Source organism: Tachypleus tridentatus, chromosome 7, assembly GCF_004210375.1.
Source record: "Tachypleus tridentatus isolate NWPU-2018 chromosome 7, ASM421037v1, whole genome shotgun sequence".
NCBI lineage: Eukaryota > Metazoa > Arthropoda > Merostomata > Xiphosura > Limulidae > Tachypleus > Tachypleus tridentatus.
Genome location: NC_134831.1, coordinates 21,550,533 through 21,562,966, shown reverse-complemented (window position 1 = coordinate 21,562,966; position 12,434 = coordinate 21,550,533). Strand labels below are relative to the sequence as shown.

The window sequence follows — 12,434 nt, the reverse complement described above, 5'->3', positions numbered from 1 at the left end:
ACACATCAAACTTTGGAAAAATACCTCTATCAACAGCATTTTATAATCAGAATCAATTTATGTCAATTGAATTTTCATTTTAGGCTAGACTATATTACTAAATATATTTCCAGTATAATATCGGCATATCTTAGTAAACGAAAATCAGATATAATTTTTTTTTCAAGAGTGCTTTGAAAGTTTCAACCTAACAACAACTTATATGAAATATGGACTAAAGGGTCAGATCAGATACCCTTAGGACTGAAACATAACAAGTTTAAATTTAGAACTGCTGACCACAGACACAATAATCGGGTAGCAGCACCTACTGTCTAACACTCGACAACTATTAAATAAACAGCAAGATTACCTATTATGATTTTAGCGCCGTCACAGTACTGAACATCTTCAATGGAATATTGCGACTCTAGCCTTGAATTTGTCAACACGCAAAACGCTACGCTAATCTTTAGGCCATTAACGGTCTCTAAACACAATACATTAAGCTTACACTAGGTTTCACACTAATACTGAAAAAATAGAAAACAATCAGAATATCAGTACTCAATAACAAGTGAATTGGTTTCTCTTGAATTTCGCGCAAAGCTACTCGAGAGCTATGTGTGCTAGCCGTCCCCAATTTAGCAGTGTAAGACTAGAGAGAAGGCAGCTAGTCATCACTACCCACCGCCAACTCTTGGGCTACTCTTTTACCAGAGAATGGTGGAATTGACCGTAACATTATAACGCCTCTACGGCTGAAATAGCGAGTAAGAAGACAGGGATTCGAATCCGAGACCCTTATAATGCGAGTCAAGCGTCCTAATCAACTGGCCATACTGAGCCACACAATGAATTGACACGTAAGAAATGCATTCTTTTCAAAAAAACATTTATCTTAATTGTACGCTGTTGTAAAAACTGATCAAATATTATACGAAAATGCATTAAAGACTGAGAGTTAGATAATCACAATGTCCCAAATGACACTCTGTTTATGTTTATCTAGATTTATTTTTCCAGGAGAACTTTACTGACGAATCGAACAATAGCTTTTGAAACTTTTCTTTTGGTTCGAGTGCTTTATTTTTTCTAGTCAATTTAAAATATTGAAATATAAGTATCACAGACTTTATAGTGAACGTTGTAAGTAGCTACAAACAAAAGTCACGTGCCCTAGAAATTATGTTAAAACTGTCTTAATGAAGATTTACTTGAGCCTAAAATTATGTTTTAGACGGAACAAAAATAAGAGAGAGATAGAAGGAGAGGAAGAAGTGAAATGTAAAAATGAACTAGAACTCTTTCGTGACAGTTCATCATTTATTTTTTTTTCTATCCAGAAACCATAATTACTAAGTGACATTGGGATCAGGTGATTATTACCTTTTCGGTTTTACACTATATACCAATGGATAAGTCTGACAGAGGAATTTGAAATCGATAAATGGAGTAAAATGTCTGGTGGGAAATTATACAGGGCTGTATGGACTACGACGGTAAATACGGCAAAAGATAATTACCTGCGCTAACGACTTCCACACTGAACTTCAAGAGATTATAATGGGCGTTTATTACTTTCACGTTTGGGTATATCATGAACGCTCTGACTTTACTACGACAAACCCAAGACTACGATATATAAATAACACATGCCTAAATTAAGTAAAAACGTAGTGTATCGTCTAATTTAAAAAAAGAAAAAAAAACTACTTTTTAAGTCACCATCGCACGTAGGAGTTCCAGCACTTGTAGGACTTGTATCGCATCTACAGAAGTTTTAATCCAGAATTAACTGGAGATGATAATCTCCTTGACTACCACCTTTCCTTCCAACTTATTTCTGTTTTACCGAAAGTTGATATTTATTTGGTTCGCAATGAAAATATTGCCTCGTGTTAATGTAACAACTTAACATGGTATTCATAAGAGGAACACAGTAATCAAAGTCGCAGGAACACGAAAAAAAAAAGGCTTCCCCTTAACACAAACATTGTTTACAAACTTTCCATCATTTCAGATGTACTAACATCTGAAGCTTTACTGAGAAAAAATTTCTCCGGTGAGTCAGATGTAAGCTTACGGAGTTACGACGCTTAACTCCGGGTTCGATTCCCCGCGTTAGACACAATAGACAGCCAATTTAGCTTTGCTCTAAAACAAAAAAACTTGAGAAAACAATACATGTGCTAATGTAACATTAGTTACTTTATCTAATCATATCAAGTGTTTAAGAAATATGTTTGTTTGTTTTAACAGTGGGCCAAAAAAACTAATGAATTTGAACCTAGTATTTTCAACTTACAATCAATAAAAATTCTATTAATTTATCTTGATGAGAAACCATGAACTTGCAATCTTCTTCTACTAATGCGGAATGTAAAAAATTTGTGTTTGAGTAACAAAAGCAATATTTACCATATGTTTAAGCTGTGAAGTAAAACTGACAAAATCTGTTGGATTGAAAATAAAGTTTAAATCCGCATTAGACTAACAATACTAAATTTAAGTGGAGCTAGTTTCGACATTTCACATGTCCTCTTCAGTCCATCTCGACTGAACCCTTTATGTCGCGTATTAAAGCAGTCAGATCAAACTGAGTTAACTATTTTTGCAACAATTAGTGATAAGTAAAATAAAATTTAAAACATTGTTTTACATTTCGCAAAACCTACTGAACTGTTAATTTCTGGCACTTGATATTTCCCTCCTGATGATCAACAGCTTTAATATAAATTAATGTTTCTAAGTAATCTTCACCTTTGCCCTAAGTTCGCCAAAACATGAGCCAGAAAATACCTAACCAACTTTTTTTCTAAAATCATAGCTTGCTCATCTTTTGACCTTTAGCTTGCGTTTCCTTCCTAAACCGACGCTACTTAGTTACTTTTTGCAATTAACAATGAAAGGTCCTATCAAATCTGGTCGCACTCTTACGAATAGATTATATGAAATAATAAGACAAACTTGGGTAAGAAAAAAAAAACATTCACACGTCTAACAAAGCAGGAATGGGGAAAAGAATAGTCCTCAACATTTTTCAGTAATTAATTGAAGTAGAACTATTTCAGAGGCCAAAAATAGGCATATATATATATATATTAATATTGTTTTCAGCTACCATTTAAAGAAATTACTGTGACAAGCACGTGCCCTTAATAGATGAAGTGTGTAAATAAATTTTATCATGTTTATATAATTATAAGTGGGGCATAGGAATATTAAAAGCTGGAAGAAACAGTTTTAAATATTCCTAAAGTTTATTACGAATTATATTGTTTAAAAAGTGAGAATATGCAGGCATTTTTTTTTGGTTTATCCAGAAAAGGGCAAATACAATAAAGAAATATAAAGAAATATTTTTAACCATGCAAATACATTTACAAAATGTATAATCTTAAATAAAGCGATGGTCCTACACTTAATATAAAATAAATAATCCTGTTAGAATAATTAATTATCATGTACATGAAAATTTACCTCAGTGTTAACCAGCCAAACATTCTTGTTACATGGCACAAATAGGTAAAGAATATGACCAGCAAACATTCAAGTTAATAAAAAGCTCACCAACAAATAGTTAAAGAAAAATATCATTATTAAATAAACACCTGTAGTTGAAGGAAAAAACGTTAATAAGTAAGGCCTTTTAAAGATACTCAGAAAACCACAATTAAAAAATATATCTGAGCAACTTTTGTTTGTTTTTGAATTTCGCGCAAAGCTACTCGAGCGCTAACCGTCCCTAATTTTGCAGTATAAGACTAGAGGAAAGGCAGCTAGTCATCACCACTCACTGCCAACTCTTGGGGAACTCTTTCACCAACGAATAGTGGGAATGACAGTAACTTATAACGCCCCCCCGGCTGAAAGGGCGAACATGTTTGATGTGACGGGGATTCGAACCCGAAACCCTCAGATTACGAGTCGAGCGCCTTAACCACTCAACATTAAAAAAATATGACAAATGTTTAAGCTTAATAATTTTATTAGCTGAGTTATCTATATATGTATAAAATACTCGCAAAATAAAATATTGCTTATACTTAACTTGAATATAATAAACAATCAACTTTAAAATTTTACTATGTAAATTGCTCTAATGAGAATGGAAAACCGGTTAAAGTAAAACAAACAAAATGTCAATAGAAATCCAGTAGTACAGTTTATATTGTCATACGCGTTTCACAAGTCGATTTGCTCTAACCAGTGTTACTTCTTTAAAAAATTCAATTCTTAAAAAAACTCTATTACTTATCTAAGAATTAAGTATCAGGATATTTTGGTTCTTTAGCTAAATCTATCGTTGATACTTTTTCTCTTTCCAAAACATGCAAAATACAGTCCCTAATTATCGAGGGAACTCCATTCACTAAGCATTAAGGTTATTAGACTTTTCAAGCACAATTTCACAATTTACTTTAAATTAACTTGGCAACTTGTCTGGTGAAAACTTTTTACACTATTTTATTTTATATTTTACAAAAGTTGTCCTTATTGACTATTTAATGAACATTTAGTATGACGAACAGTTATTAATACAGAAAGTCTGACGAAAAAATAAGTTCACGAAATATGTTTAACTGCAGTTAATAGAGAACGCCTTCCTTCTTCCATGCTTAAAACCTTAAAAATATTTTATAGATAATTCTAACACTTGAAACGGTACTAAAAACTTACTACCTGTTTAATTACTTTTCATTATACTGTAATGCCTACACAAACATATTTCATTTGGGATTCCAGACACACACTGATTCTGAAGTTTTTATGGTATATTGCCATTGAGCACTGATCGGCTTAATGAAGATGTCATCGGATTGACAGATTCTGCGGAGTGGTAACGATGATATACCAGGCCCTCAACACTGCTACAAAGATGAACTCTCAATCAAAATTGGACCCACGAATCAAAGTGTTATTGAGATTTTAACAAAGACGATGGTGTGAAGATATTGTAAAACGAAACTAACATGCTCAGGTTCTAGATGCTGCTCTAAATGATAAGGTATTGGAAGTAAATTTTAGATTTTAGGTATAGATGTTAATATACTATGATTAGTAGAAAAATTTCAAAATTATAAGGAAAACGCTTATTGTGTTCACATATGAGCTTTGCTTAAAAATGCATTGTAAATTTTGAATAAAACTGCAATACTAAAACATCTACAAGACTCAGAATATTGAAAAATCCTTATAAGATGTTCAAAACTGACTTTTGTATTAAGATCTTCAACCTTAATATTAAATATAATTTTGAGAGTTCTGAGAAGTAGTAGTAACTTTTTAAATACAATCTAATGAGCCTGATTTTAAGCTCTTAGCGCAGAACTTGATCTGATGCTAAGATAATAGTAAGTTCATAAACCTGACCTGATGATGAGATATCATTTTGCTCTCAAACTTGAATCTGTTGCTACGTAATTAATAATGTACTAATAGTTTCTTTATTTTAAAGATAATCATAGAGTACTAATGTTGAACACGATTTTAATATATCATTAAACCATAGTTAAATAACTTGACAAAAATATTACTGGAACTAATAATAAGTAATTTTTTTCTGGTAAGATGTCATAAGGTATTAAATTATTAGAAAAATATTTTAACAATAGGAAAACAAAATTACAAGATTTTTAAAAATTAACTGAAGTGCCTGTTTCCTCGACGGAAAGTATGTGAATTCATGATCAACGATAGGTCATCTTAGAACATGAAAAGTTGCTTCCTTTATAGGCTCGGCATGGCCAGGCAGTTAGGACGATCGACTCACAATCTGATAAATTGCGGGTTCGAATCCTCCTTTGTACCAAACACGCTCGCCCTTTCAGCCCTGGGATCTTTATAATATGACGGTCAATCCCACTATTCGTTGGTAAAAGAATATCCCAAGACTTGGCAGTGAGTGGTGATGACTAGCTGCCTTCCCTCTAGTCTTACACTACTAAATTAGGGACGACAAGACCAGATAGCCCTCGTGTAGCTTTCCTCAAAATCCAAGAACAAATGAATGATCTTCCCTTATATGCAAATATAAAAAAAAGAAACGCCCATAAAAACTGCAAAATACTCTTACTACAATATCTATAAAATTAGGAATCCCACAGTGTTGGCTGTAATTATAAACTCACCATCAGCCACCACTGTGTTCGCCCACCTGACGCTCGAAATTGAGTTTGGTGTTATATTTAAACTACAGCTTAAAGATGTCTGCTGCTAAACATGCTCGCCCTCCCAGCCGTGGGGGTGTATAATGTGACGGCCAATCCCACTATTCGTTGGTAAAAGAGTAGCCCAAGAGTTGGCGGTGGGTGGTGATGACTAGCTGCCTTCCCTCTAGTCTTACACTGCTAAATTAGGGACGGCTAGCACAGATAGCCCACGAGTAGCTCTGTGCGAAATTCCAAAACAAACAAACAAAGATGTCTGCTATGGAAAACAGCCAAGACGTTTGTATAACGAAATTGATCACACGGCGGTAAGAAAAAAAACCTGTGATTCTGTAGGTATTATTGTTTCCAAAAGTGAAAAATTAATATACATAAACAAATGATACGTGACGTCAATAGAGGATCCCTATACATAAACAAATGATACGTGTTATCAATACAGGATCCCATAAACAAATGATACGTAACATGAATATAGGATCCCTATACATAAATAAACAAATGATACATGAAATCAACAGAGTTGCAACAATAAGCTAATAATCGCTGTAGTACGTATGCCATGTCTATCATATGCCTTATTTGCTGGTATATAAGAGAATAATATTTATTATTTAAATAATGCTAGATTTTACTCCTCGATTATACACAACAGCCGAATACCGCCAGTGCTCACTTGGGGTGCTAGTAGTTGGTAGGAATGACAGTGTTTGGTGGCTATGATCGATTTGCAGCCTTGTATAATAATGTCTGTTGAATTCTTTTTTTTTTCTCGTCCATAATCAAAAACATATCAAAGACAAAAGACATTTACATAGCTATTGGTGAGTAACGTGCTAATATATGGTAATAACGATATTCATCGCTTTGTAACTCTGTAATTCGTTAAAAACAATTAAGTCCGAATGTGACGTATTCATGATGTCATATTCATGAAAACTTATGTTTGTGCCTATTTGCATATTTTGTGCTCAAAATACACATTTTCGTGTTGTTTGACTTTTGACACGTTTTAGGGCCAGCTATGACCCTACTAAGTTTCAATTAAACCACTGAAAAATTAAATAATGGCGGTCGTTTGAAAAGCGTTTGAAATAAGAAGAAACAATGAAAAAACAGTATGTCTCTATGGAGACATAAATATATTCACAACATTTTTTATTAATTTATGTCAGTATATTAGGCAAACCCTCCCAGTAATCTAAATGATAAAATATTAATATAATCTATTTAACGAAAATAGTTTCAAAATGTTGACAAAATATTCATACATGTCAAAGTATCAACTTCTAGTAAACCTTAATGTTAAGACGCTACAAAGCACTGGGTACTAACCTTGATAATACGATTTTAGCGGATTTTTCATAATACTCACTTCAGTGTCATATCGTCGGTAGTTAAAAAATACGTTTAATATGTTGTGTTTAGACTTAAAACACAGCATAAGTCTGATAAAGAAATTTCCGACTTAACAAATAAAATTAAGTCATTCGGACTGCTTAATTATTTGTCTTTTCAAACGTGATATTCACGAAAAATATTACTTTATACATTGTTATAAAGGGTTTCGATACCCGTGGTGGGCAGAGCACAGATAGCCCATTGTGTAGCTTGTGCTTAATTTCAAACAAACTCATATCTACCTTTAGTAATATAATGTAAGGATGAAATGTAATAAAAAAGCAACTTGGTTGTGACTGGAAAACGAGAAAAAATCTTCTAACCATGTGAAGGTGTTATTTTTCAATGAATGACCATTTTTAACAATATGATTTGCTTTAATTTTTGCAGCTGAATCGTAGATAACAAAAAAACGGACAAAATAGTAAAGAAAGGTTTGAGATTTTGTTGTAGAGGAAATATGCATTGGGCTGGGCTATCTGCTGTATCCACCGCAAGGATTCGAACATCGGACTTTAGCGTTGTAAGTCCATAAACTAGCCGCTGTCTCATCAGCGGACATAAAGGGGGCGACTAGAGTCAATCTTTCTGCTCCGTGTTTCTAGCTATCACCAGTATAGACTGTTTGTACAAAACCTGATACAAGGTTACAAGTTACTTGGTTTACTTACCTTGACATATAAATGTGTCATAGTAAGACAGAAGGTTGGCTCGCTGAAGGACTCTAAACAACTGTAGTTCTGATTCATTTGTGGGCTGAGATGTCACTGCAACTGTAAACAATAATAGCAGACTTAAATTAAATTGTAGTTAAAAATACTGAAAAACAAATTATTTCAAACGCGTAAAGGAATAAAATATACTTTTCTAAAAAACCACGAGTGAAGTAAAGAGGTATGATGCATAATACGTCAACCATACTATATCTGCCATATCCACTGCTGATAAGGCCTTTCACCCAATACTCATCAAGCCAGCTGAGATAAAATAGTCACAGTAGTGGTTTAGACGCTATACATACATTTATACACCACCAGTTTTCATGAACAGCAAATGTTATCACGTGAACCAGATAAAGCACGTGAATTGTAGTTGTTATGATTCTTAAGAAATCACATTTTTAGGATAAGGTTTAATAAAACAATTTATTTAGCTATTCCTTTCGTATTTAACACTCACTATTCGTTTACGTTTTTCTTTACTATCATTTAATTTTTAATAGTAGTAAAATTATAGAACAAATGATGCAACTGCAATGTGTACCCCAATGGCACGGCGGTATGTCTGCGGACTCAAACTGCTAGAAACCGGGTTTCGATACCTGTGGTGGGTAAAGCACAGATAGCCCATTATGTGGCTTTGTGCTTAATTCCAAATAATCAATCAAGGTACTGCATTTTTACTTTTCTGCAAGAATCACATTAGTAACATCAATTAAACTTATAGAACTAAGTTGTTTCTTAACAAACCAACAAAACTTAAGTTAACAGACTTTAAAATAAAAAACTAAACAGAAAAAAAGTCACACACGTCCAGACACTTGAAAGCAAATTCGAAGCACATAAAGCCCTTACATCACAGACACATTAGCTAATAATATTTCTTACGTCCAGGAACTAAGGTGTTAGGGTTTTACTCTCTTTTTTACAATACACTGTTGTCCGTGCGTGCAATCCTTCAAACCAATCCGTTTATGGTTGGTTAACCACAGGAAGCACATATAGCTCTGCATGTCTTTAAATTATATATTTGAGAAGAATGCCTAGTTTGGAGTTTAGTCGATCTAATTGAGTACTAACTTGAAGGGTTTTTGTATCCCTTACAAGACAAGAAGCACGCTTGGGTAAAACGGCGTATCCGTTTACGTCTCTCAGTAAGTTTTTTTTTTAAGTTAAACAACACTATTCTGATTTCTAGACCACACATAATACGAAAAACCGTACAATAGGCAACATTCCTGACAGGTTACTGTTTTACTGTGTATTTTGTTGAGAGAATAACTCTGTCATAACGTATTTACACTGTGCAGAAAACAGCCATTGTTACTACATGTTTTGTAGCAAGAACCTAACCGCATAGTACAATATCTACACTTAAAAGCAAATAGTCACTATTATACTGTGAACTTTATTGCGAAAACACAACCCTATAGCATAGGATCTACATTATACAACATAAAGTCATGTTACTTCGTATTTTCTTGTGAGAACACAACTCTACTATACCGTATTTACACTATACAGCAAACAGTAACTGTTAGTGCGTGTCTTGTTATGAGAACGCAACCATATTATGCTAGTTTTACACTATACAGCAGACGAGACACTGATATTTCGTGTTTAACGACAAGAGCAGCTCCTTCGTAGTGTTTTTATACCACAAAACACACAGTTACTTTTATTGTGTATTTTGTTACAAGAATACTATACAATAAGGTCCTAATTACACTATACAACACACAGTCACTTGTACTGCGTATTTTGTTGCGTAAACACTACCCAATACTGATCTAACTACACTACACAGTAAACGCACACTTTTACTGCGTGTTTTGTGGCGAGCAACCCCACCATACTGTATGTAGAATATGTAGCAAACAAACCAATCATTCTGTATTTACCTTACATAACAATATACCACGGTCACTGTTATTGGAACGCTCTGTTACAATAATGCAATGCCAACATATCGTATTTACAATGAACAGTAGATAAGCCACAGTCATGATTCACTGTTACTGCATATTTTGCTGAGGAATATATGGTCCAAACTAAAGTTTTCCGTTTTTTATTGTAAAGCTCATTAGTTAGTAGACTTTTCCAATATTTTGACAGGCTCATATATGTTAATTTTAACATGTGAGACAGTGTTTACTGTTTCCTATTTTCCCACTGGTCCAAATTAAAAGATTTTTTTTAAAGCTTATTAGCTAGCAGAATTTTCCAAATTTCTCATACACCAATAAACGTTAAGTTGATCGCGTGAGGATTTTTGTTTGTTTGTTTGTTTTTGTAATTTCGCACAAAGCTACTCGAGGGCTATCTGTGCTAGCCGTCCCTAATTTAGCAGTGTAAGACTAGAGGGAAGGCAGCTAGTCATCACCACCCACCGCCAACTCTTCGGCTACTCTTTTACCAACGAATAGTGGGATTGACCGTCACATTATAACGCTCCCACGGCTGGGAGGGTGAGCATGTTTAGCGCGACGCGGGCGCGAACCCGCGATCCTCAGATTACGAGTCGCACGCCTTAACACGCTTGGCCATGCCGGGCCAGATAATTGAGAATACATTTAAAGAATTTCGTGTTATTTAATTGATGTTACCTGCACTTTCCTAGATTTTAAATCACGAACAGCAATCGCAATTATCGTGAAATTTTAATTCATAAACAACATCTAAATTTCTAATTTACATTGTTAAAAATTTTCGGCCATGAGGAAGAGTTTATTGTTTTCTTAATTGAGCCGTCTAAAATATGTTTTACCGCTCATAGTCACAGTCGTCGGGACGTTATAAGTTACGTTCAATCAATTTTGTCAATTCGTTGACAAAAGAGTATCCCAAAAATTGGCAATGGGTGTTGACGAATATCTGCCTTCCCTCTAGTCTTATACTGCCAAATTAGGGACGACTAGCGCAGATAGCCCTCGTGTAGCTTTGCGCAAAATTAAAGAACAAACATTCACTTCTGTGCGAAAGTCAACATTTTTAAATTTATTTTTACATATTATGGGTTTAGAACGTAACAAAATATCACGATCTTTTAAAAAACGTTCACGTCTACATTTTAATTTCTTGAGCTATTATTTATATATCCGTTTAGATGTAGTATTGAACCCCATTGATTTTATCTTCTGTTAAAGTTACTATTAAATATAGTTAATATTAACTGTATAACAGCTCCTTATTTATTAGTACAATACCTCCTCAAGTTGGTCACATTAGCTTTTAGATCCTCACTTTCTTTCTCATAATGACGAGTGCTGTACTTACTTTCTAAGTATTATTATTTCAATTAACTTTCCACTTTCTAAAGGTTTATCATGTTTCCCTTTTGGCTTTTACAGAAGGTGTAACGTTATGTATTACTTTTTGTAGCTAGTTCTATGTTTGTTACAGCAATAGTCGGTGTTAATATTTTAGACAAACAATAAATATATTATATTAAGTATGTTGTTTTCTTTGTATAACATTTAACATTATTTTGTTTTCATGGACAGCGTAGGCATTATTTGCTTATTTATTATTTTGCATCTTTATAAATATTAGTTTTTGGTTATACTATAGGAAAATTAGTACTACTAAATGACAGTCTATCGCTTATTTTAGTAGATAAACTATCATTACTTTTCAATTTAAATTATATTTTATTAGTATTTTTATTATAAAGATTGTTTTGCATTGTTAACTTGTATATTTAGGACTAAACTAAGATGGCCTAATCTCGTGAGTTATTTTTGGAATTATGGTCGAAAATACCGTCAACACTGATGGTATACAACTGTTGAAACAATGCATTCTAAATTTATTTTAAGAATCATAATGAGGATGTGTTTAATTTTATATATATATATATACATATTGAAGTATATTGACGGACTTGAGGTTGATTTTAAATTTTGTTCTAAGTATATATATAGCTTATTCTAATATAATATTATTTATATCGATTTATTTTTAGGATTTTCTTTGTGTTCATATAAGTGAAAGTATTATAGAAAAGTCAGTAATAGTCACATTGCATAGTGTTCAGTAAACAGCTAACAACTTATCTGTTTTTCGAATATATCAAGAAAGACTAGATATGCGTCACTTGCAGTGTGGATCATCATTTCATACAGCGTAACTTTTTCTTTGTGTTAATATGGATTGTAAGTAA

At 33.3% G+C, this 12,434-nt stretch overlaps 1 protein-coding gene across 9 annotated transcripts in view; it reads right to left on the bottom strand.

Annotated features, from left to right (window-relative positions):
* The window catches only part of LOC143255271 (NGFI-A-binding protein 1-like), a 193,340-nt gene that overhangs the window by 99,072 nt on the left and 81,834 nt on the right, over window positions 1-12,434 (bottom strand). For all 9 annotated transcript variants that reach the window (XR_013030492.1, XM_076510686.1, XM_076510691.1 and 6 more), the window contains one exon: window positions 8,225-8,326. Coding sequence is in view for 8 of the 9 variants with exons in the window: in XM_076510686.1 (XP_076366801.1) it covers window positions 8,225-8,326 (102 nt within the window). In the remaining variant the exon portion in view is untranslated. The remainder of the gene's footprint in view (window positions 1-8,224; window positions 8,327-12,434) is intronic.